This window comes from Prionailurus viverrinus, chromosome C1 (assembly GCF_022837055.1).
Source record: "Prionailurus viverrinus isolate Anna chromosome C1, UM_Priviv_1.0, whole genome shotgun sequence".
NCBI lineage: Eukaryota > Metazoa > Chordata > Mammalia > Carnivora > Felidae > Prionailurus > Prionailurus viverrinus.
The window spans coordinates 151,994,958-152,017,451 of record NC_062568.1 but is presented as its reverse complement, the minus strand read 5'-3'; the positions used below and the strand labels follow the sequence as shown (position 1 = coordinate 152,017,451).

General features: G+C 38.0%; 2 protein-coding genes across 6 annotated transcripts in view; one reads left to right on the top strand and one right to left on the bottom strand.

Moving 5' to 3' along the window:
* The window catches only part of CRYZ (crystallin zeta), a 36,034-nt gene extending 35,730 nt beyond the window's left edge, over positions 1-304 (bottom strand). For 2 of the 3 annotated variants that reach the window (XM_047870736.1, XM_047870735.1), the window contains exon 1: positions 181-304. The gene's annotated coding sequence lies outside the window, so the exon portion shown is untranslated. The remainder of the gene's footprint in view (positions 1-180) is intronic. The other variant, XM_047870738.1, reaches the window with a different exon arrangement.
* Position 305: 1 nt separating this feature from the next.
* TYW3 (tRNA-yW synthesizing protein 3 homolog) lies at positions 306-17,387 on the top strand. Of its 3 annotated transcripts, XM_047870741.1 has the most exons (7): positions 306-617; positions 3,138-3,218; positions 5,308-5,406; positions 5,635-5,706; positions 7,925-8,058; positions 13,796-13,886; positions 16,825-16,953. In XM_047870741.1, exons 1-6 carry the CDS (start codon positions 444-446, stop codon positions 13,872-13,874), a joined length of 639 nt encoding a protein of 212 aa, XP_047726697.1. In that variant the 5' UTR covers positions 306-443; the 3' UTR covers positions 13,875-13,886; positions 16,825-16,953. The 3 variants fall into 3 exon arrangements, with proteins under 3 accessions (XP_047726697.1, XP_047726695.1, XP_047726696.1); XM_047870739.1 differs by lacking the exon at positions 13,796-13,886 and having other exon boundaries at positions 16,825-17,387; XM_047870740.1 differs by lacking the exons at positions 5,635-5,706; positions 13,796-13,886 and having other exon boundaries at positions 16,825-17,387.
* The last annotated feature ends 5,107 nt before the right edge of the window (positions 17,388-22,494 follow it).

Below are 22,494 nucleotides of genomic sequence, written 5' to 3'. Positions count from 1 at the left end.
CCTGAGGAACAAGCAGCCCGTAGAGGAAAACGTCCTCGGCCACGAGCTCCTTTTGCAAATTCTTCAGGAGGACAGAACGCGGGGTAGGAGCGCCACCTCAATCAACTCGGCCCCTTTTTGGACAAGCGGCGGGGAGATCCACTGCCTGGACAACTAACGGGACTTTTTAAAACCACTTACCCGGTTCTAGAGAGGGGAAGCAAATTCTGCGAGGGCTCACTCAGATTCCACAAAAAAGGGGACGGACCTGGGCGTCTTCTACATTTGCTGGCTCCTCCTGGTCCGTCCGCCTCTCCCCGCCCCCAGACGGGGGCGCAACCAGCTCCCGAGCTCGGAACGAAGAGGAAGTTTGGGCCTTTCCGGCCACCACCCGCTACAATATGGCTTCCCCCAGGGAAAGGCGAGACCTAACGTCAAAGTATAGACTCTAAATCCTTCCTCACATGGATCGTAACGCAGAGTTCAAGAGATGGAAGGCACAGGGTCTGAGCAAAGCAGACCTCAGCCGAAAGGGCAGTGTGGATGAGGATGTGGTAGAACTTGTGCAGCTCCTGAATGGGCGAGAACAGTACTTCACCACGAGTTCCTGCGCTGGGCGCATCATCCTCCTAGATGGGGTGAGGCCGTTTTTTGTCCTTTCAGTGCCCATTCTGTGGTGTGCAACACCAGAGTCCTGTGCCCACCTGAACAACACCCCAGTCCGAACACCCCAGTCCAGCCTGTGTTTGTCCTTCTGATGGGTAGTCTCGGCTTCTTTATGAAACTTACAGGTTGAATTAAACCAGTGCTTCTAACACGTTAATGTGTCTATTAATCATTGGGAGCTTTTTTAGAATACAGATTCTGATTCAGTAATTCTTGGGTTGGGCTGATATTATGTATTTCTAACAAGGCCCCAAGGGATGAGGAAACTGGTGGCCTGGGAATGATCTTGAGTTGCAAAGGTTAGAGAATTTGATTCTGAATATTAGGGGGAATTTAAAGACTTTTCCAGCTGGGCGAGGCTCCTTTTCTCTTCAATCGCCCTATCAAATCATTGTTAACTACTTTATAGAACGTCTCCAGGGTCAAGGAGTTTACTGCCTCCTGGTGGCCAAATCCCTTATTACAGCTCTGGGAATTTTTACGTAAGGCCGAGTACAATAGAATATTTGGTATGGTGTAGTCTGAGATAGTGGTCAAGCCCACAGGCTTTGGAGTGATAACTGCTTAGATTTTAAACCATTAATGGGACTTATTGGCTATGTGACTTTAGAAGATTACCTAAACTCAGCCCCTCCCTGTTCCATGAACTGAGAATAATAGAGTATTTGCTTCATAGGGATTCTGTGTAAAAGAAATAGGATAATTTGAAATGTTTAGTTAGCATCATGTCTGTCCCATGTTAAGTGCACCGTAAAAGTTAGTTCCATGTTAATTTTAGCGTTAGGACTAAATTCAGAGCACGAAAGACAGCACATTCATAAGCTCATTCTTTAGATCCCTCATTCACTGATAATTTGCTGATCTCCCAGGTTAGGAGGGCCTGTATATTTTTATATCGCCTCCATTGCCTCCTGAACAGTGGCACTCCAGCTGGGCTTACTCTCTTCCACCATTTCTACTACACTGTTTTACCTAAATTTCTGCAGTGTTTTTCTAACAGGTCACTGATACTACCTTAGACCCCAAACTACGTTACGTACTGTTAACAGATTTACTTTCCTAAAGACAACTCTGTGTATGTCACTCATCTATGCTAAAATCTTTTATTACACATTTTTCACCATCAGAAAATCCGAACCCCTACCCTAGTATACCTTTCAACCCTTCTGCTGCTCCCTTATTTTCTGCTACTTCTCTTCATGTTTATCTGTTTACTAAAACTGAACTGTCCTTTCTCAGATTTACCAGCCTTTGCCTTTTTCATGTTTGTTTTTCCTGAAATGTTTTCCCCCATCTCTGCGTGTTTGAGATGTGACTCCAAAAACTCCCCTCTCCCATCTGAACACAAGCATACACACCCACTTGTAAGTAATGACTGCTTCTCCTGAACTGCCTTAGGACTTTTTCAGAACCTCTTTTCATTCTATGTAGATTATTTATTTTCACTTAGCCTTATTTCAGGAAGGAATTGCATTGAATTACAGAAAAGCAGTAGAGGAAGAAAAATAAAAAGTGGGGAAATGGAGGCGAAGGGAGTATAGATAAGATGAAGCTAGAAATGGCATTAGTTACCAAACATGTCCCCATATTCTATAAATTTTCTAGAGGTGGGCCACACATTTGACTCTTAAGATTTACAGCAGCCAGCGTAAGATCAGATACATGTCACTCAATGAAAGCAAACCAGTTATTCAGGACAAGCAGAGCTTTTCCGCTTTTCAAAGCCAGATAGCCAAGTCTCCTGTGTACCCATTGTAAAAATAGTTACTTTGTAGAAGTATAGTGATTTACAAGTACTTGTGGTTTACTGCATTCTCTTTCCAAGAGGGTAGGATCTGTTTATACCCAAAGAATCTAATGAACTTTAAAAACAAACATTCCCCAGTTAATAAACAAACAAACAAAAAACTCTGATGTTTAGGTATTTGCCTTCTTTAAACTTTGACCTTGCAGTCCTAGCTCTGCCCTTTGGGACTACATATAAAGTCTAATCCACATGTTACAAATATATGCCTCTAGAGGCTAGAGACATAAGGGTATGAACAGCTGAGGTGTCAGTAAAAAGTAGTAAGCCCTGTGTGGGATTGGTACAGTGCTTTCTTAACAAAAGGAGTTCAAGTTGTTTTTTTGTTATTTGTTTTTTTAATATTGTACAAGTCAAATAAAACAGCTAGACTAGAGTACAACTCAGGGCTGCTAGTGTACAACCTCTTAGAATAATCCCTTTTCTCCTGACAAAATCATGACCATATTTCATAAAATATTAAGTTTTTATGATAAACAATTTATTTTCTTTCTATCTCAGCTAATTTGGTTTCATTTTTTGTTTTGGGTTAACTTTACCCAAAGCCTATTGAATTGTTCTCAGTAATACTTAAAATTACCACTTGGGATTATTCACCTAAGAAAGCTTAGAATTATGCTATGCATTGTATTTGTTATTTTTATAAATATGATAGAATTAAATTATGTTTGTTATTTTTTTATTTTAGAATATAAATGGTTTTGAGGTTCAAAAGCAAAACTGTTGCTGGCTACTGGTCACACACAAACCTTGTGTAAAAGATGATGTGGTAAGTTTTTATATATAAATTTATATATAAACTTTTAAAATGTATTTATTTATTTACAGAGAGAACACACAAGCAGGGGAGATGGGCAGAGGGAGAGAGAGAGAATCGCAGGCAGGCTCCACACTTAGCGTTGAGTCTGACCTGGGGCTTGAGCCCACGGCCCTGGGATCATGACCTGAGCCGAAATCAAGGGTCTGATGCTCAACCAACCGAGCTATCCAGGCACCCCTAGAAATAAACTTTTAATTCACAGTCACATCAAATAAAGAACATAGAACACTAGAGGTAGATTTATGTACACAGTCATAATGACTGAAGATGAGAGAGCACGAAGAGAATTCATTACAGTGGCTTTTTGATTTGTAGAGATAAAAGTATGTATGTATGTGTGTGTGTGTGTGTATATATATACGTATATACACATATATGTATATATATACACATATACATACATATGCATTACTTGTATATACATATATACATATACATATATGTATCCATTACTCATATACATGTATATAATTATGTATGCATTCCTCTTGGACATAGAGAGTTTATGGATATTGGACACATAGATCAAAAATACAGGAATATCACTTCTACCATTTGATGACTTTGTAACATGGAACAAATTATAGGAGAAAAGAGCTGAGTGAAAGGGATTAACACTATCTGTATATTACCAGCATACTGATATAAATAAATTATACATTACTGGAGTGCCTGGATGGCTCCGTTGATTGAGCATCTGACTTCAGCTCAGGTCATGATCGCACAGTTCATGCATTTGAGCCCCATGTCATGCTCTGTGCTGACAGCTCAGAGCCTAGAACCTGCTTCAGATTCTGTGTCTCCCTCTCTATCTATGCTCTCCTGCTCACGTTCTGTCTCTGTCTCAACAATAAACAGACATTAAAAAAAATAAATTATACATTACTTATCTGGATTGCTTCTGGAAAATCTTCCCATCTGTGCTGAGTTATTTAGTTTCCTAAATTAAAATGTTTAGATGAAGTTCATATAAGTTTCTATTAGGTACTTTACCTTATGTGTTTATATTCTCACATGTTGTCTTCAGGGTGCTCACTCAGTCTCCATCTCCTTCTTTGGGTCCTGGTTCTTTCTGCATATCTACCCTTATTCTTTTCTGCTGCAGATAAGCTTTTGCGGGAAAGTTAGCTGCCGGCACGCCGTGCAGAAAAAGATTCTTGCTAATATCCAGGTGTCATTCCCAGAGGAGTCTGACTCCCCTTGCTTGGGCATGTTCACCCCTTAGATCAGTTATTTTTGCCAGTAGAATGAAATGCTATCCTTGATCAGTCCTGGGCACTCGCATCTCTGATATTACGATAGCAGCAGTCATAGTGTTAGGATCATGATTGACAGTCCCACTGGAATCAAATGGGATGAAGAAGAGAGGATACTGCCCAGGGATACTGGATGGACAGAAATAACAACTGCCTTGTATAAATTCTAGTTCAGACATACATGTGTCTCAAATCTCAGTCTCACAACAAAGCATTTAAAGAGCACATTCATAACTTATTCCTTAATGAAAATCTGTTATGGAATTAAATAGAATAGTAGTTTACAGTCCAAGTAATGGTTGGAAAGAATGACACAAAATGTTTATGGGAGAATTAGAAATCAGGTCTTTTATTTTTTATTAAAAAAAATTTTTTTAATGTTTATTTGTTTAGAGAGAGACAGAATACAAGTTGGGGAGGGGCAGAGAGAGAGGGAGAAATACAGAATCCAAAGCAGTCTCTGGGCTCTGAGTTGTCAGTACAGAGCCCAACACAGGGCTCGAACCCACAAACTGCAAGATCATGACCTGAGCCAAAGTTGGATGCTTAACCAACTGACCCACCCAAGTGCCCCAGAAATCAGGTCTTTTAAAATAATAAGCAGATTAATCAGTTTTTGGAGATGGGGGACCAAAAAAGCAGAGTAAAAAGTTATTGCAGAAAAAGGTTGCTGGATGAGTCTGAATGTTTCTGGGAAAAACTGAAGTTGCATATGATAAAGGGTCACCAAAGAACAGAATCATATTTTTGTGTCCTATTGCTAACATTTTTCATTTATTTAGATTGTAGCTCTGAAGAAAGCAAATGGTGATGCCATTTTGAAATTTGAACCACTTATTCTTCATGTGCAGTGTCGACAGTTACAGGATGCACAGATTCTGGTAAATTTTTATGATTATACTTGAATTAATAGGTATGTGGGTAGATTTAATTTTAAAATTTAAATCTACCCAAAAAACCACAATGCAATGTTAGTTTAATTAACTAGTTTTTAAATTTAATTATAGATTTGGGGTTATATATGTTTCTTCAGTTTATGTAGAGCTAAATAATCAGAGTTTATCTGATTAGCCAGATTATCGGAATTTAAACAATTTCTTTTCTTACAGCATTCAGTGGCAATAGATTCTGGTTTCAGGAACTCTGGCATAACTGTGGGAAAGAGAGGAAAGACTATGTTGGTAAGATAACTTTTGGCAAAAAGCAATTCTTTGGGCACAAAGTGACTCAGAATATAGAATAACCAGAATATAGAATCATTAGATTCTAGCCTTTAGTCTCTCCTTACTCAAATCTTCTTGCCATGCCCTTGCCCAGAAAGCTTCAGTACCTTACTCTTTGCTACAGAGCAGAGTCCAGAGTTCTTAGATTTGCATCTGAGATCCTATACTATCTTCCTCTATTTATTTTCAACCAGATTCTCTGTGCCCTCCTCACCATAGTCAAAGCTCAATTTAATAAGTACTATAATATAGTGGAAAGACTCATAGGCAGAGGGTCTATAAAGAGGGTCTACATGGGTATTGGTGGCACCACAGCTGTTCTGTATTAGCTTAAGCAAGCTCCTTAATCCCTTAGGATCTGAATTTTCTTAGCCATATTATGGGTCCAGCAAACTACTGCCCTGGGACCAAGTCCAGTCCACAGGAGGTCAGATCCCACTACTCCCACTTGATAAGTTTTTGTCTAAAGTTGCTTTTGTGTTACAGTGGTAAAACTGAGTAGTAATGACAGATATTTTATGGCCACAAGGTCAGAAATATATACTATCTATCCTTTTATAGAAAAAGTTTACCAACCCCAGACTAGATGATCTTTAAAGACCTTTCTACGCCCCCAGCCTCTCTGAGTCCTTTTCCTGGCCAAGCCAACTCCTAGCGATTTTGCCCGGTTTCCTGTAGCATTTACTATTTGTAATGGCATGCATTCTTTGCTTTTGAACTATTTCAGGTTTTCCTCCATTCTAGCTCCCTAGACTTTCCTATTTTTCTATTTTAACACATTGCCCATTCTCCAAATAGAGATGGCGTACAAAAGAAGACATCTATAAAAAAAAGCATGACTAAATAGAAAGTCAGAGTCCACAGTACTGGTTTGTGTCCCACCCTGTCTCCTTCCCCTACACTGCATCTGGTAGCCCAAGCAAGAACAGAGTTGTTCTTTCACTTTCCTTTCCTTTGTCTTCCATATTCAATTAATTACAAGTCCTATCACATCCACGTCTAATTTCTTACACCCGACCCCACCTGTTCAAGCCCCTTGTTACTGCCCCTACATAAGTCCTCATGGTCCCACACCTCAGTCTCCTGACTGGTCTTCCTGCTATCCATCTTCTCCGTCAGTCACCCTGAGCCATTACTATCAGAATCCCCCTTTTTAAAAAGTCAGGGTCTCCATATATTTCCCCTGGTATTCAAGGCTTTACCCAAACTGTTTTCCATCGATCTTCTTTATGCTCATCTTCTGCTAGCATACTTCTGTTCCAGCCAGATAGAAAACTATCTGTTGTTTCCCAAATGTATCATGCTCTTTCATGTCTCCATGACTATAGATAAGTCATTCTCTTGCTGGAATACCCCTTGCCTCCATTTTTATGTGTGGTGAAATTGCATTTATCCTTCAAAATCCCAACTCAAATGCTACCTTTCCCATGAAGCCGAGGCCTCAGACTCAATTAGTTGCTCCTCTTCTATATTTCCTTAGCATCGTGTGTATGGGTATATGTACACTCATGGGCATATTGCACACATACATGCATGTGTCTCTCCTGTCATAGCACATGAAACATCGTAGATGCTCTTTTGTAAAAGTCTATTGAGAGAATTTTTATTTCTCATAATAGTTTTTGCTGCTGTTCTTAACCTATTTCCATTGTTTGGATTTACTTGGCACATGCTGACTATTTCATCAACAGGTTTGCTAAGATTGGCAACCCTCAAGCCTGGAAAAAGCAGCCACTTTGTGAGATAGGACAGGCTTGTTTTTTTCTTATAACCACACTCTGCTCAAGCAGCACTAAGAGGCTCTTCCGCATCCAGTCCATTTTGATTTTCCCTTGAAGCTGCTGTTGAGATTTCATTAATTTCTTTTCTTTAAATAGGGCATTAAGTCTTACTAAGCTTTAATGAGACTGAAACTGTTAAAGTGATTGGATTCTTGGATATTATCTGCTTTTCTGAAAAACAATGTGTAGAATGACTTTCTTCAGAAATAACTTTATGTGTTGGGAAAATCTATTTAATCTCCTTTCATTCAATTGTGTTTAGCTAAAGTATATTAAAGCATAAACTTAAATCCTGTAATGGAACCCAACTATCTTTAAACACTGGGACTTTTCTTTAGTTATCTTCAGTGTCTCGAGTACATAAATCATTGTATCTAAATTGTTTGTCCTTGTAGGCTATCCGGAGCACACATGGCTTAGAAGTTCCATTAAGCCATAAAGGAAAACTGATGGTGACTGAGGAATATATCGACTTCCTGTTAAAGATAGCAAATCAAAAAATGGAGGAAAACAAGAAGAGAATTGAAAGGTATATTAATTGGATAGTTCCATGTTACTCTTATATATCTAGGTCATCTTTGAAAACATTGATACATACCATCTTCAGTTTATACTCCCAACTACTTTTCTATTTGTAGCCTTATCACAGATAATAAAAAAAATGATCAAAGTAATAGATGAGAGTAGCCCAGACTGTAATGGATACTAAATAGAGCATAAAGGGGAGGCTCCATGGAGGGCAGTGGGACATGACTGCCAGCAACATGCATAAAGGTGAGAAGCATAATCACTCAGGTAAGAGAGCCCAACAGCGACAGGGACCATAACTGATCAACTTGAAGGCAGCCAGGGAAGAGGTACACACTGCCCCCTGGATGTGTTCTACTGGAGTTTACCTACAATCTCCTTTTGAGGAAAGCAATCTGATTAATTTTAGTCTGATAAATATTTTACATATTTGGCTGGTTCTTAGGGATTAAATCTAGAATTGCCATAATTGTTCCAGTGGGAAGGATTATGGCTATCAATTCACATCGTTATACTTTTCTTCTTCTTAAACTTTACCTCCTGGTAAGTAAAACTCTTACATTACTTTCTTCTCAACTTTTTCCTAAAAACCGAGTTTTTGACATAAAGCAGTGACTATGATGCTGCTTTTCTTATATGAAGGTAATGCCACTGAACTACCATCAGCAAGATGTATACTTCTGAGTTATTCAAGGAGTGATGGTCAACTTCTTGTCGTTTGGAATTTCCTTTTTCTCTTCTCCTTGGTTACCTCACAACCGGTCAATCCTTGCCCAAGTAATTCTTAAGTCATTCTTCTCTCCCCATCTGTACTGTCACTTTCCTTATTCAAGACCATTGCAATATAGCCTTGTTAGCTGGTCTCATAGTAGCATGCTTCTAATGTGTCTCTCTGCTAAGCCATTCTCTGTTATCACCCTCAGAATCCTGACTGCAGGGGCACTTGTGTGGCTTAGTCAGTTAAGTGTCTGACTTCTGCTCAAGTCATGATGTCATGGTTCGTGCGTTATAGCCCCACATCAGTCTCTGCACTGACACCTCAGAGCCTGCTTGGGATTCTCTCTCTTCCCCTCTCCCCTTATTCTCTCTCTCTCTCTCTCTCTCTCTCTCTCTCTCTTTCTCAAAATAAATAAATTTTTTAAAAAGTTAAAAGAATCCTGACTAAAATGCAAAGGAATCTTATTGTTCAACTTGCCTGCGTAACATTCTTTAATACCTACAGTTTCCTTCTCACCCCCTTTGGAGAAGCTAAGGCTACAGGTGCCAATGGTAGCAGTGTAGGATGGTGGAAAGAGAGAGAATTTGGACCCAGAGGCAGAGCTGAGTTTGATTCCAGGTTCTACCACAATTTACTCAACTCGCTTGGCTTAATTTTTCTTGTGTCTAACTTGGGAGAAATACTTGTCTTAAAAAACAGTTTTAGTATACATTAAATAGCATATGTAAAATGACCAGCCCTATCCATGTCATGTCATGGATTCTCAGGATAGAGTAGTGCTTTTCTTTCTTCACGGACACATATAGAAAATAAACCTACAATCACATCACTACCACCATCCAGACTTTCTCAACCAGAGCTCCTCATTTGAACCATAGAATTCACAAAATTATTCAAGTGACTGTTTCTCATTTCTCTCAACAATGGTATACATCTTCCATCCTAGATACGTTGGAGAGAACTTAAGTCATTATGTACAGTGGATGTCTTAGGGCATTAGAGCTTAATTTTCTGGTGTAACCCTGGTTGAAAAAAGCAGAGGGGTTACCTGGCTTTGAGCAAACATTCTAAATGAAGTGATAATTTCAAGTAAGTACTGAAGAGCACCCAGCCACTTGAGCAGACTACAGAGATTGAACCACATGCAGGTACTTACTGGTACCATTCCAAAAGTTTACTACTTTTCTTAGATCGTATTCCAGTGAGACTCTTTGCTAAAACATAGGAAGTAACAAATCAGTTTCTCTGTTTCCTTACTTGAATTTCAACAAGATTATAAATATAGCCCAAGAGCAACTAACTATACACCTGGTGAAGTTAATTGAGCCACGTTCACCAACTATAAAATCAAATTATACTTTAAATCCATTGACTCGGAAATATGTTTTGAGATTATAGTGTGCATGCTGCTATCAAGAGAGCCATGCTCATCATATGAAATCAGTGAAAAATTACAGAAGGGTAAAAAGTGTCTCAAGATACTGATTAGAAGATTACATGTGAATTCAGAAAGGGGGAACAAATTAGAGAGTTCCTGTGGGAACAGCTGTACATCCAACCAAAGGCAGAGAAAAGTCACCCTTCTGATGTTGAAAAGTGAAAAAATAATAAACACTGGAGGTGATAAGTCATGCAATCAGATAGAGTACTAAAATTGGTTTGTCGTAGGACCAAAGTTTCACAATTCAAATGACTATAGTAGAATTTTTATAAGTCAAATCCTAATGAGTAACATTTCAGCAATAAGAAATGATCTAGAAATGCGAAAATTAAAGTTAACAGGTAAAATGTTCTTAATATAAAAAAGGTCTTGTTTGTGTAAAACAGTTCCCCAGCCCACTTCTTAGTGGAAAGAGTAAGATACATTCATACATAATGGTTTCTAGGCAAAAAATACCAAGTTTGGAGATCTATTTACTACTAATTACAAGAGGAAGGCTATCTTTGGATCTATTAATAAGAGATCAAGACTGACTTGGGTCAGATGAAACCACATTTGGCTATGAGTACAATGAAGTTAGTCGTGTTCTTCTCTTCACCAACTGTGTAGTAAGAAAATGCTAAATATAGAGTAAAAGGGCTGAGTACATTGGCATATAATACTGTTGATAAAGCAAACTGGAGAGAAAAAGTAAATGAATCTATATCCGATGGTTGGTTGTTTTTTTTTTAACTTTTCTTTTTTATGGTAAAATATATGTACATAAAATTGACCATTTAAACTGTACATTTCGATGGCATTAAGTACATTCACATTGTTACTCAGCCACTACCATCAACACTATCCATCTTCAGAACCTTTTCATCATCCTAAACGGAAACTCTGTACCCATTAAACAATAAATCCCCATTCCCTAGAATCCCAGCCCCTAGTAACCACTATTCTATTTTCTATTACTATGAATTTGACTCTTCTAGGCACCTCACATAAGTGGAATCATACAATATCTGTCTTTTTATGTCTGGCTTATTTCACTTAGTATACTGTCTTCAGAGTGTATCCATGTTGTAGCAGGTATCACAATTTCATTTCTTTTTAAGGCTAAGTAATATTCCAATATATTTATATACCACATTTTATATATCCATTCATTCATCAGTGGATGTTTGGGATTTTTCTGCCTTTAAGCTATTGCGAATAATGCTGCTATCAACATATTTGTACAAATATCCAAGTCCCGACTTTCAGTTCTTTTGGGTATAGACCCAGAAGTAGAATTGTGGGATCATATGGTAGTTCCAGGTTTAATTTTTTGAAGAATTGCTATGCCGTTTTCCACCGGAGCTGCACTGTCTTATATTCCCACCAGCAATGCACAAGGGCTCCTTTCCTTGCCAACACTTGTTGTGTGTGAGTGTGTGTGTGTGTGTGTGTGTGTGTGTGTGTTTAATAATGTCCATCCTGATAGGTGTGAGATGATGTCTGTGTGGTTTTGATTTGCATTACCCTGATGTTAGTGACATTGAGCATGTCTTCATATACCTATTGGCAAGAAATTCTCTTATATCACTTTGCTCCTTTCCTTCCTGTTTGTGGTGCTCCTTCTCAGCTTCCTTCTGGATTTCCCTTATTAATCTACCTGGTGGTTAAGTATTACTATTCTCTAACACACTGCCCTTGGCCCATTGCTTCAGCTACTTCCCCATATAAATGGTAGGTCTTCCAAATTTCTCCCAAGTCCCGAGCCTATATATACAATAAGCTTTTGAACACATCTAACTAGAATACTCACTCTATCAGCCTTTCTTTATTATCTTTCTTATCCTAGTCTCAACCCCATAGCCATTGCCTTCGTTCTCATTCACCAGCATTATTTACCATTTACCAGTTATTATTTACCAATATTATTTACCAGTATTTATTTACTATCATTTATCAGTATTATTACCACTCAGGGCAAAACAGAAATGTGAACTGTGTTGAATTACAATTATTTACTTGTACGTATGTCCTTTTTTTCCACTACAATGTGGTCACATTGGAAATAGGACTGACTTCTCCCTGTCACCAACCACCCCCCCCCACGCACACACACGCGTGCGCACTTTACATACTCTTATCCTAAAACCTTATTACATAGTGTCCAGCTCATAGTGGAAAACCATACATGTGTATTGAATTAATAACAGACAATAAAAGAACTTAAAAGTTAACACATTAAGTGTTCCCCAAAGGCAAAGACCGTTACTTATTTTCTGAATATCTGGCATGAGAATAGTGGTTAATAAATATTTGCTAAATTCATTAACTGACTTTTTCCATCAACAGTGCTACTTACAAGGCTTCAGAGCCTTAGATGATTATTCTGGAAGATGTGTAGGATGGCTTACAGATAGGGCGAGCAGGTGTAGGCTCTTGCTACAGAGTCCTGGTGAGAAGTTAATAGGACCCTAAATAGCAAGATGAATGGGAGCGATAGTGCAGAGTGTAAACTGAACATGGAGACAGACTAGAAATGGGGGTAGAGAGAAGGAAGAGGCAAGGATAACAGAGGTCTTAGACTCCCTACTGTTGCTAGTCTTATTTTTAAAATGGAATTAAAGCAAGTAAATAACTCGCACGTTTCCCTAGGTACTTCAGTCAAAAGAAGTAAATAATATAAAGTGAACACACACACTTTATTTTTGCGTAGTTCCTCCTGGATATTCCCTCCCCTCCTTTTTTTCCTTTCCCATACCTAATCCACTTCTGTCCATTCTTACTATTCAGCCCTGGCATTGGGTTTTTTTTCCAAGGAGCGTTCCATGATCTCACTCAAAGCAGAGTACTGCCATTGTGCCCCAACTTTGTCCTGTCTTTTTTCATGGCATGCTGAATGTGTCTTACCAGTTCTGCAGCCCCTTAAACCCTGAGCTCCCTGAGGGCACAACTGGGTCTCTTACTTCTTTTCCCAGCACCTGGCACAGGCAATGTTCACATGCCTGTTTTTTAAATAAAAATGCTTGAGTTTAATCCAGTTAAAATCTAAATACATTTTTATGAAAATAGCCACCTTTGTTATTTGTGAATAATGGAAGCCTAAAAGGTATGAAATTGTGTCCAGCTTTCATTAATTTTATGTTCCTATTTAAGAAATCAGAGAAATATCAGCTCTTTATTGCAAGTGGTCCTCTAACTGACCTGAAAAACAAGAATTCATTTTCCCAGGGCTGGTCTGAAAAATTCTGTCATGAAGAGAACTAAGTACAAGTTGCCCTGTGGCATGACAGTCTTGACTGCAGAAGTAGAGAAACTGAAGACAATTTGATTTTCTTAAGGGGTAGGGAAGACTGTTGCCTGTGCATACATTTCCTTTTATATCCTGAGCTCTTTTTGTTGCCTGTGAGAGCTGAGAAAATTGCACTTTGAGAATTGGGCTGTAGAAGGCTGTGTAAAGGGGCATCATACGAGGGCAGAGCATGTAATTGCAAAACAAATTTCCGACTTATCGAGAGAGATAGTTTCCCAAAGAACTTTTTAAAAATTGTCTTAAAAAAGGAAAAGGAAAAAGTATTTGAAATATTCATTCTTGGCTTTCAGCACAAAGGGCCTTTGTTCCATTTCACCAGTTGTTTTTTGGTACCCCACGGATGTGGCTTTGAATTCTGAGGTTCTTTAATGGAAGATTAAAGTAAGGCACCTGTTCCTCTTTAATTACTTTTTTTTTTATGCAATTGACAAGATATTTTACACAAGCTATTAATTCTCTGTGATCATAAAAGAGCAATTTAATCTTACCTTTAATTTTCTAGGAATGAAGTATAATCCACAGAAAAAAAAACACTTGGTTACCTGAGTCTAAAGTTCAGAGTTGGGTGGGAAATGGTAGAAAATGAACTTTCACATCATGGATAGCCTCTTATGATCAAATAAGGGTGATTCACACCATTTTGTGGTATGAATTTTTGGATTTATGTTTTATATAAAATGAATCATTCTACAGGGTCATTTTATTAAGCTATTCTAAATAGACAGTGTGGAAGATGAGAAGAAAACAAGTCATTGAAGTCACCCAAGATGATGGTAAGACCTGGAGAGAAAGATCATGCCAAGTATAGAAGTTTTCATGAATGTAAGGGACTGAACAAAATACCGGTAGATTGGCATGAGGGGCAGATGAAGGAGTTTCATCTGGTGAAGTGTTGGTGAGCCAGCTGAATTCTGACCTCACCTCAACTCTGTGTTAGGTAGGATATGGAAAGAATAAGCATCTCCACTTGAGAGGAATGCAGAGCAGATGGTGTATTTGTGGGGGGACCAGATTTCAGTTAAGTAAGGATATAAGGGGTACATTAAATTAAAAGACTGTTACCATGGAACAGGACAGGGTCTAAAAAATTATACATCAGTTACTATTTTTCAAAGCCTTTTGCTGTACCTCCTACTATACTGTTTTTCCTTGTACTATACCTCCGTCTTTGAGATTGATTTATTAATTGAAGAAATATCTATTGAGTACCTATTACTTGCCAATCATGGTGTTGGGTATCAAGGTATACAGTGGTAAGTACATAGTACTTGAAATACGGACAGGATATGTAGCATTCATGTTAGGTATGTATTAGAATTATGTGGAATGTTTGGAAACAGGTGAATACATCTTGGGTTTTTTAGGGCAGTTTAGAGCCTTTGCAAGTAGAACTTAACCTGTTCGTTGAATTTAAGATAGAAGAAAATTGGTCCAAATAGCCATCTATCGTATAGGTCTCAAAATTCCCTGTCACAGTTTGCCGTTATAATAGAATGTAAAGCGTGATGAGATCCCCACAATGGCAAGGGAATTCTGAGCTTCCAGATTACTCTAATTTGGCACCTACTATAACACATCCATATTCACCTTTTTGTTCAGCATTTATTATTTGTTCACTTATTTGGCATATTTTTCCCAAGTGTGTCAGCATCGCACTACATTTTAAGAATATTAACAGAAAACAAGATAGATGGGGTCTTTGGTCTCATAGAGTTTATATTCTGTAAAAATAATCATATTGAGAATTTACTTTGTGCCAGGCACTGTGCTAGGTACTTACATATATAACCTGTAACCTCCTGACAACTTAGCTTGGTACGAGATAATACCCACTTTTATAAATGAGGAAATCGAAACTCAGTAAAGTTGGAATTAGCCTGGCTTAGTTTTCCCAGTGGAACACATCTGAAGCACATGCAACACACCATGCCACCTCTCTGCCTTTCCACATATGCGGAAGGCTACTGTGTGAGGCAGAGCATTGTATTAGGTGCTAACACGGAAGAAGAAAAGACATGAAGAAAAATTTTCAGGGAGCTAACAGTTTGTTGTACCACAAAATTAACACTAGCATGGAAGTAGGAAAATGAGGAAAGGAAAAGAATAATTTATATTTAAAAAATTAAGATAGCTAATAAGCAGATGAAAAACAATTTCACTTGCAAACAAACAAAAAATAATGGGACGTTGTCACCTATCAAAGTAAAGTATGTTTTTTGATGGTAATATTCAATATTTGAGTGAAGTGGTCTGTCAAGTATTGCTATTAGAAGCATATTTTTTTGGGGGGGGGTGCCTGGTGGCTCAGTTGGTTAAGTGTCCAATGTCAGCTCAGGTCATAATCTTGCAGTCCTGTGAGTTCAAGCCTCGTGTCGGGCTCTGTGCTGGCAGCTTGGAGCCTGGAGCCTGCTTCAGATTCTGTGTCTCCCTCTCTCTCTCTGCCCCTCCCCAGCTCGCACTCTGTCTCTCTCTCTCAAAAATAAACATTAGAAAACATTTAAAAAGAAAAAAGAAGCATATTTTTTTGAACACCCATTCTGGAAAACAAGTAGTATTTATCAAGAGCTTTACCATGTTTATACCCTTTAACCAGGTAATTACATTTCTAGGGGTCTGCCTTAAATAAACAGCTAGAAACTCAGGTCACGTTATTTTTGAAAATGTTTGTCACACTGTTGTTTGTATTAGGGAAAGTTTGAAAATTAATTAAGGCCAATCTAGATGACATAATGTTATACTATCATTAAAAAGTGTTATTCTGTAGTTTATTTGATGATATAAAAAAATTTTTCAATAAATATATAACAGAAAATGTAAAATTTTATATATAAAAATTCTGTAAAATACAGTAGATATATGGGTGCATGCATAAGTACATTAATTCAGAACATATTAATAAACTGGAAAGAATTAAAATATTGACAAGTTATTTCTAGGTAGTTATATAGAGGTAATCCGTATTTGTAACCTCATATATTTGCCAAATTTTCAAAAATGAGATTTTATTAGATTTGTGATTTTTTATAAAGGAAAATAGTATCTGTTCTGTTTTTACCTTCTTTGTTTGACTCCTACACGTGGAATAGAATTTGAGGTAGAATACCAGTTGTCAAGAGGTGATTCCAACCAATTTTTAGGAGTGTTCTTAAAAAACTGAAAACACATTTCCTAATTAAATGATCATACCAAAAAGCAAGAAGCATATTATTTCCCTAACTCATTTTATATTTTAAGGTTAATACAAAATATAAGTTCTAGATGTATTTCATTCATGCTATTTCAGAACATAGATATAACAATAGTATTTATTTTTTTATAGGTTTTACAACTGCCTACAACATGCTTTGGAAAAAGAAACTATTACTAACTCACATCCCAAAGAGAAAATCAAAGACAAAAATAATTCATCATATACTCATAAGAAAAAAAGAAACCCAGAAGCATGTGGCAAATGTATTGAAGAAAATGATAAAGCACTTGAAAATGATGATGATCCAGGAATCAGTGTTACTATCTTCCCTGAAGATTACTAAGATTGGGTCTTGGTAGTGTAATGTTTCTAATAGATATTCCAAAGCTGTTCTTTATAAGAGTATTTTAGTTTCTTGAGCATATGAGCCACTCAGAAAAGCAAGATTTATTCTTTCTCTGTATTTTAGAGAAATCCCTAACTTTTAAAAATAGCTGTGTATAATATTTGCTTATTAAATACCATCTGTTTTAGTCACATAGAGATTTCCTTGCAAAAATAAAATTGACTGGGGCACCTGGTTGGCTCAGGCAGAGGAGCATAGGATTCTCCATTGTGGGGTCATGGGTCTGAGCCCCACGTTGGGCATAGAGATTACTTAAAAATAAAATCTTTTAAAAAACAAAGCAAAATTGACTTTTTAAATGACTTTTTTTTTTTAAGTTTCAATTTCTACTTCTTAAAAACACAACTATAATACTCTTTCAGTTGAAGAACCTTAACATTAGGAATACTTGAGTAAAAGTCATCTCCACATTTTACTTCTTTTTAACTTTGAAATCTCCAGCTTTTAAAGGGGGATAAGTCTGCTTCTTGTTGCCATGGAGTCCAGTAACAAGTTCTTCCCTTTCTTTTGACCTTGTGGAGAAAAGAACTGATAGGCTTTTTGTTCAGGACAAAATACCTGAACCCTGTTTCTCATTATTTCTCACAACCCAGAGCTTGCCACTGACACACGGTCTCTGTGACACAGGTGGGACCTAGTTTTCCACTAAACCTGGTCAGAAATGATAACTTAAGACATAGGAATCTTTGTAGAATCTTTATATACTATTTTGGAGAATTTCAAGGAATCGGAAACCTTGGGTTTGAGTTTTGACTGCTGCAAGGAGGTCCTTGAGCAAATCACTGAATTCCCAAGGCTTTCTCTTTCCTCTTCTGCATAATAGCAGTTCTGACACCTGCTGTATTTACACCACAGGAGTGCTGACAGCATCATGTTAAATAAAAATGAGAAAGTTATTAATAGACTTCTGCATATATGTTACCATTTACTTTCCATTTATTTTCATTATAAAATGAAGATCCTTCATACCATATTTTCAGAAAGTATCAAATTGTAAATTTTATATTTAAAGAGAAGTTACTAGTTAGTCATAGGACTAAGGATAAAATTAACCAGAATATCAAGAAAAAAATTATACAACATAGTAAACATTGTGATTTTGCCATTTCTTAGTATTTTTATAATTTAAGTTTTCATGTAAATATGTTTAGATTTGCATCTCAGATGCTTACCTTCTGAGATCTGATTTTGTACTTGTATTTTTAAAATAGGTAGACTTCATAAACATCTATTATCCTCTAAGTAAATGCATCATGGATAATGGCCAAGGAGCTTTAAAGTTATTGAGAGATATTTTCTTTGACCTTCATAATAAGATACCAATATTTACTCTTCCTAATTTCTTTTAGCATCCCTACAACATTTAGGAAGTCTTCCAACACAATCTTCTCTTTCATTGTTCCAGAAAGAAGCTCCTTGGAGTCCTCAATCTCCTTGCCATCCTGCAGCATTTGGTGCTGTTAATTATTCTTTAAAAAAAATTTTTTTTTCTACATTTATTTATTTTTGAGGGAATGAGACAAAGCACTAGCAGGGGAGGTGCAGAGAGATGAAAGCGACAAAGAATCTGAAACAGGCTCCAGGCTCTGAGCAAGAGTTCAGCACAGAGCCTGATGCGGGGCTCAAACCCATGAGCCATGAGATCATCACCTGAGCCAAAGCTGGACACTCAACCGACCGAGCCACCCAGGTGCCCCAATGCTGCTGTTAATCATTCTTGCATCCATGGGCATCCTGAACACTTTCTTCTCAATCATTTTCCTGATTAGGGTGAATCCTTCTCAGTTCTTTTTTTCTAAAACACTTCAACAGTTTTCAATATTCACTGCACCTTAGAATCATCTTCAGAACTTTAGAAAACTACAGAAAGGATCTGAGACTCTCCAGGGAGGGACAGTAAGCATGTGTACTTTTTTTTAAGCTACCAAATTGTTCTCTAATTGTAAACCAAAGGGCAATAATGTGTAGGCATTCCTTATTTCTGCCTTTGCCTTTCTTGCATTTCTCTCTTCACCCCAGCCATCTCATACATTCCAGCAGCTCTGACCTCAGACAATGACTCCTAACTCCTGCCCTGATCTGTCTGCTAAGCCCCAGCTAACTGCTGGGCTTCTCCCGTATAGCTGTTACTTTCTAAGTTTTCTCTCCTTACAAGGTTTCCTGGTTCTTTGGCTAGAGAGAGCAGGCTTTTACTGGGATTTTATTTATTTATTTTTTTCTGAGCCCATTGGCATTTCTGGGCTCTGGCTTTTCCAGTTCCCAGTCTGGGATATGTGGGGTAAGAAGAAAACCCAGAGCACTTACCACTGTGTTGTTCTTTAGGTCCCGAGATCCCTAGCTGGTCCACCTTCCCCTCTTCACCTTTCAGTCTTCTTATGTTTGTTTTCTACACATGTCCAGAGTTTTTAGTTGCACTTAGCAGGAAGAAAATATATCTACTCCATCTTCCAGAATCAAAGTCTAATATATATATTTTTTAATTATTGGTAATGTCACATTGTTGGGGGATTGTTGACACCTTTGGAATCTAATAGCCACAGTTCCCTTTATTTAGTGTTGTGCCCCATCTCCCAGCTTGTATGCTTTGCTGCTCTTGCTTTAGGCTTCTGGAGCCTATCCACTCTAAAATAAAGACAAAGGCTGGAGTCTGTTTCCAATCCACCTCCCACCCTGCTGCCACATATACACCCACTCTCATAGCCAATAATGACAAGTGCAGAGCTTCCAAAGGTAACTCTGTTGCCCAGAAATGGGATAAACTTGGACATGCATAAGCTCCCAGCAGCATCGGGCTGAGGCTGGGACTTCACCTGAATCCTATCATGTTTTTTCCATTTCCTTACCCGTTTCTCCTGGGAGAGCCTGCTTAATAAATCACTTGCACTAGCATGGTGTCTTCTGCGAGAACCTAACCTAAAACAGGTACTGTGATTACTTTGGATCTATTTTTTAAAGGGATAGCATACATTTATTATAAAGAGTTGATGTTTTACTATGTTAGAAATTATATCATTGGTAGTGATTAAAATTTACCATGTAAACATAATGCAAATAAACTTATGATGTTAAGTGTGTAATTTTATTTTTTTAAAAAAATGTTTATTTATTTTTGACACAGAGAGAGAGACAGAGCATGAGTGGGGGAGAGGCAGAGAGAGAGGGAGACACAGAATCCGAAGCAGGTTCCAGGCTCCATGCTGCCAGCACAGAGCCCGACGCGGGGCTCGAACTCACAGACCGTGAGATCATGACCTGAGCCGAAGTCGGACACTCAACCTACTCAGTCACCCAGGCGCCCTAAGTGTGTAATTTTAAACATATTTTGGGGAAGTATCTGACCAACAGTTTTTGAGAATCACTTTTTTTTTTTTAAAGTAGGCTTCATACCAGCACAGAGACCAATGCGAGGCTTGAACTCACGACCCTGAGATCAAGACCTGGATGCCTAACCAACTGAGCCACCCAGGTACTCAGTGTAATACATACTATTGTAAGAATTTAGAGGCAGGAATAATTGATTCTACGTGTGGGAGTACTAGAAATACAATTCAAGAGGGTATCATTTCATTTATGTCTTAGAGGTCAAGAAACAAGTTCACTTAACTGAAAAAAAGTCCAAGAAAAACTCTTGCCAGACAGAAAGAATGCGTAATGTAATTAAGGCACTGAAGAGCATGATATATTCAGTGATGGTGAATATTCCGGAAAAGCTGAAATGCAATATACGGTATGAAGTCAAGTTGGTTAAAGCCCAGTTGCGAAGGGCTTTACAATCCACCAGGGACACAGACCAGTGTTGCCTAAACATAACTATGCATCAGAAACTCCCAGGCTAGCAGTGTCTGGGGGAGTGCTTTTCAGAACACGGACTCCCAGACTTCACTTGTCTTTTAAGCCAGAATCATCAGTCTGGAGTCTAAGAATCCATTTTTTATAGAGATTTTGTTTTTATGTTTATTTATTTACTTTTGAGAGAGACAGTGTGAGTGGGAGAGGGGCAGAGAGAGAGGGAGAGACACAGAACTCAAAGCAGGCTCAAGGCTCCGAGCTGTCAGCACAAAGTCCAATGCAGGGCTCAAGCTCACAAACTGTGAGATCATGACCTGAGCCGAAATCAGACGCTTAACTGATTGAGCCACCCAGGTGCCCCTAGGAATCCATTTTTTAAACTCATGCAAGGGATCATGATAAAATCAGCCCACCACTTTTAGAATTCACTGATAACAGACTTTATCCTGAAGGCACTGGAGAGAAATTAAAGACTTTTTAACGAAAGAAAGTAGCATGATCAGATGTTGCCATGTACCTATGCCACAGATTTTGTGTATACACATTATAGGAAGGTAAGCAGAGGTTCTGATAGATTAATTAATGAAGTCACTGTCCTTATCCTTGTGTCTAAAGCAGATGCTAGGAGGAATGACAATATGTATAGCTGTGTCATTTGAACTCTGTTCAACTCCAGGCACTCCTTAAAGGTATACAGAGCACATTCTTCCATACTAACATATACAGCAGTCTTGCCAAAAAGAAATTGGGGCAGGAAAGAAATCTTATAGTCTCAGAATGTCTGCAACATTTCTTCTAATTTAATGACTAAAATGTGGAAATGCCTGGCAGCAGGTGGATGAAAAGAGAAGAGAAACAATTTAAAAATAAGCCCTAAATACATATAGAAGTGGGGGGGAGGGGGGAGGAACCGGAGGGAGGGGTGTCCTGTGATGGAATAACTATGAGTTCTGTTGTGTAAAAATATCTCTAAAGATCTCATAATCCATTGGCTTTCATAATCCCTCAACACATTTAAACTGAGCCCATAGGGATTTATGGATCCAAAAATTTTATAAAGTGAGTATATGCATAAGAATCAGGAAGAGAGGGGCTGCCTCCTAATCCTTTTATCTAAGGTAACAGAATTATCCTGTTCCTCTTAGATTAGCAGAGAAGAGAATACAGATGCTGGCCATAAGCCCAAAAAGACATTGAACCCCACTTGCTTCTCAGCATAGTACATTATTTTATATTCAATTCACATGCCTGATCAAGAATATTAATAACTATAGCAAGGCAATTAGTAATAATTTAATATGCAAGATAACCTACTGAGAATTACCTTGTGGTTTCTTTTCATTGTTGTTCCAACTAAAATGAAGGGGATCTTTTCCCTTCCCCCAGGATGGAGGCAGTCATTTATTCCTAAAGCCTGGATTCCTCATTTCTCCACATCATCTACAAACTAAATGCTTTTTTGCTCTAACACAGAAAAAAAAAATCTGTTAGCTTTACTGAGAAATAGGAAAGAAAATTTAAAAACGTGCTTTTGTTTTTGAAATTCTAGGGCAGAGGTCATAAACTAGTGGTGGAGGTATATACAAACACCCGTTTTGGCCTAC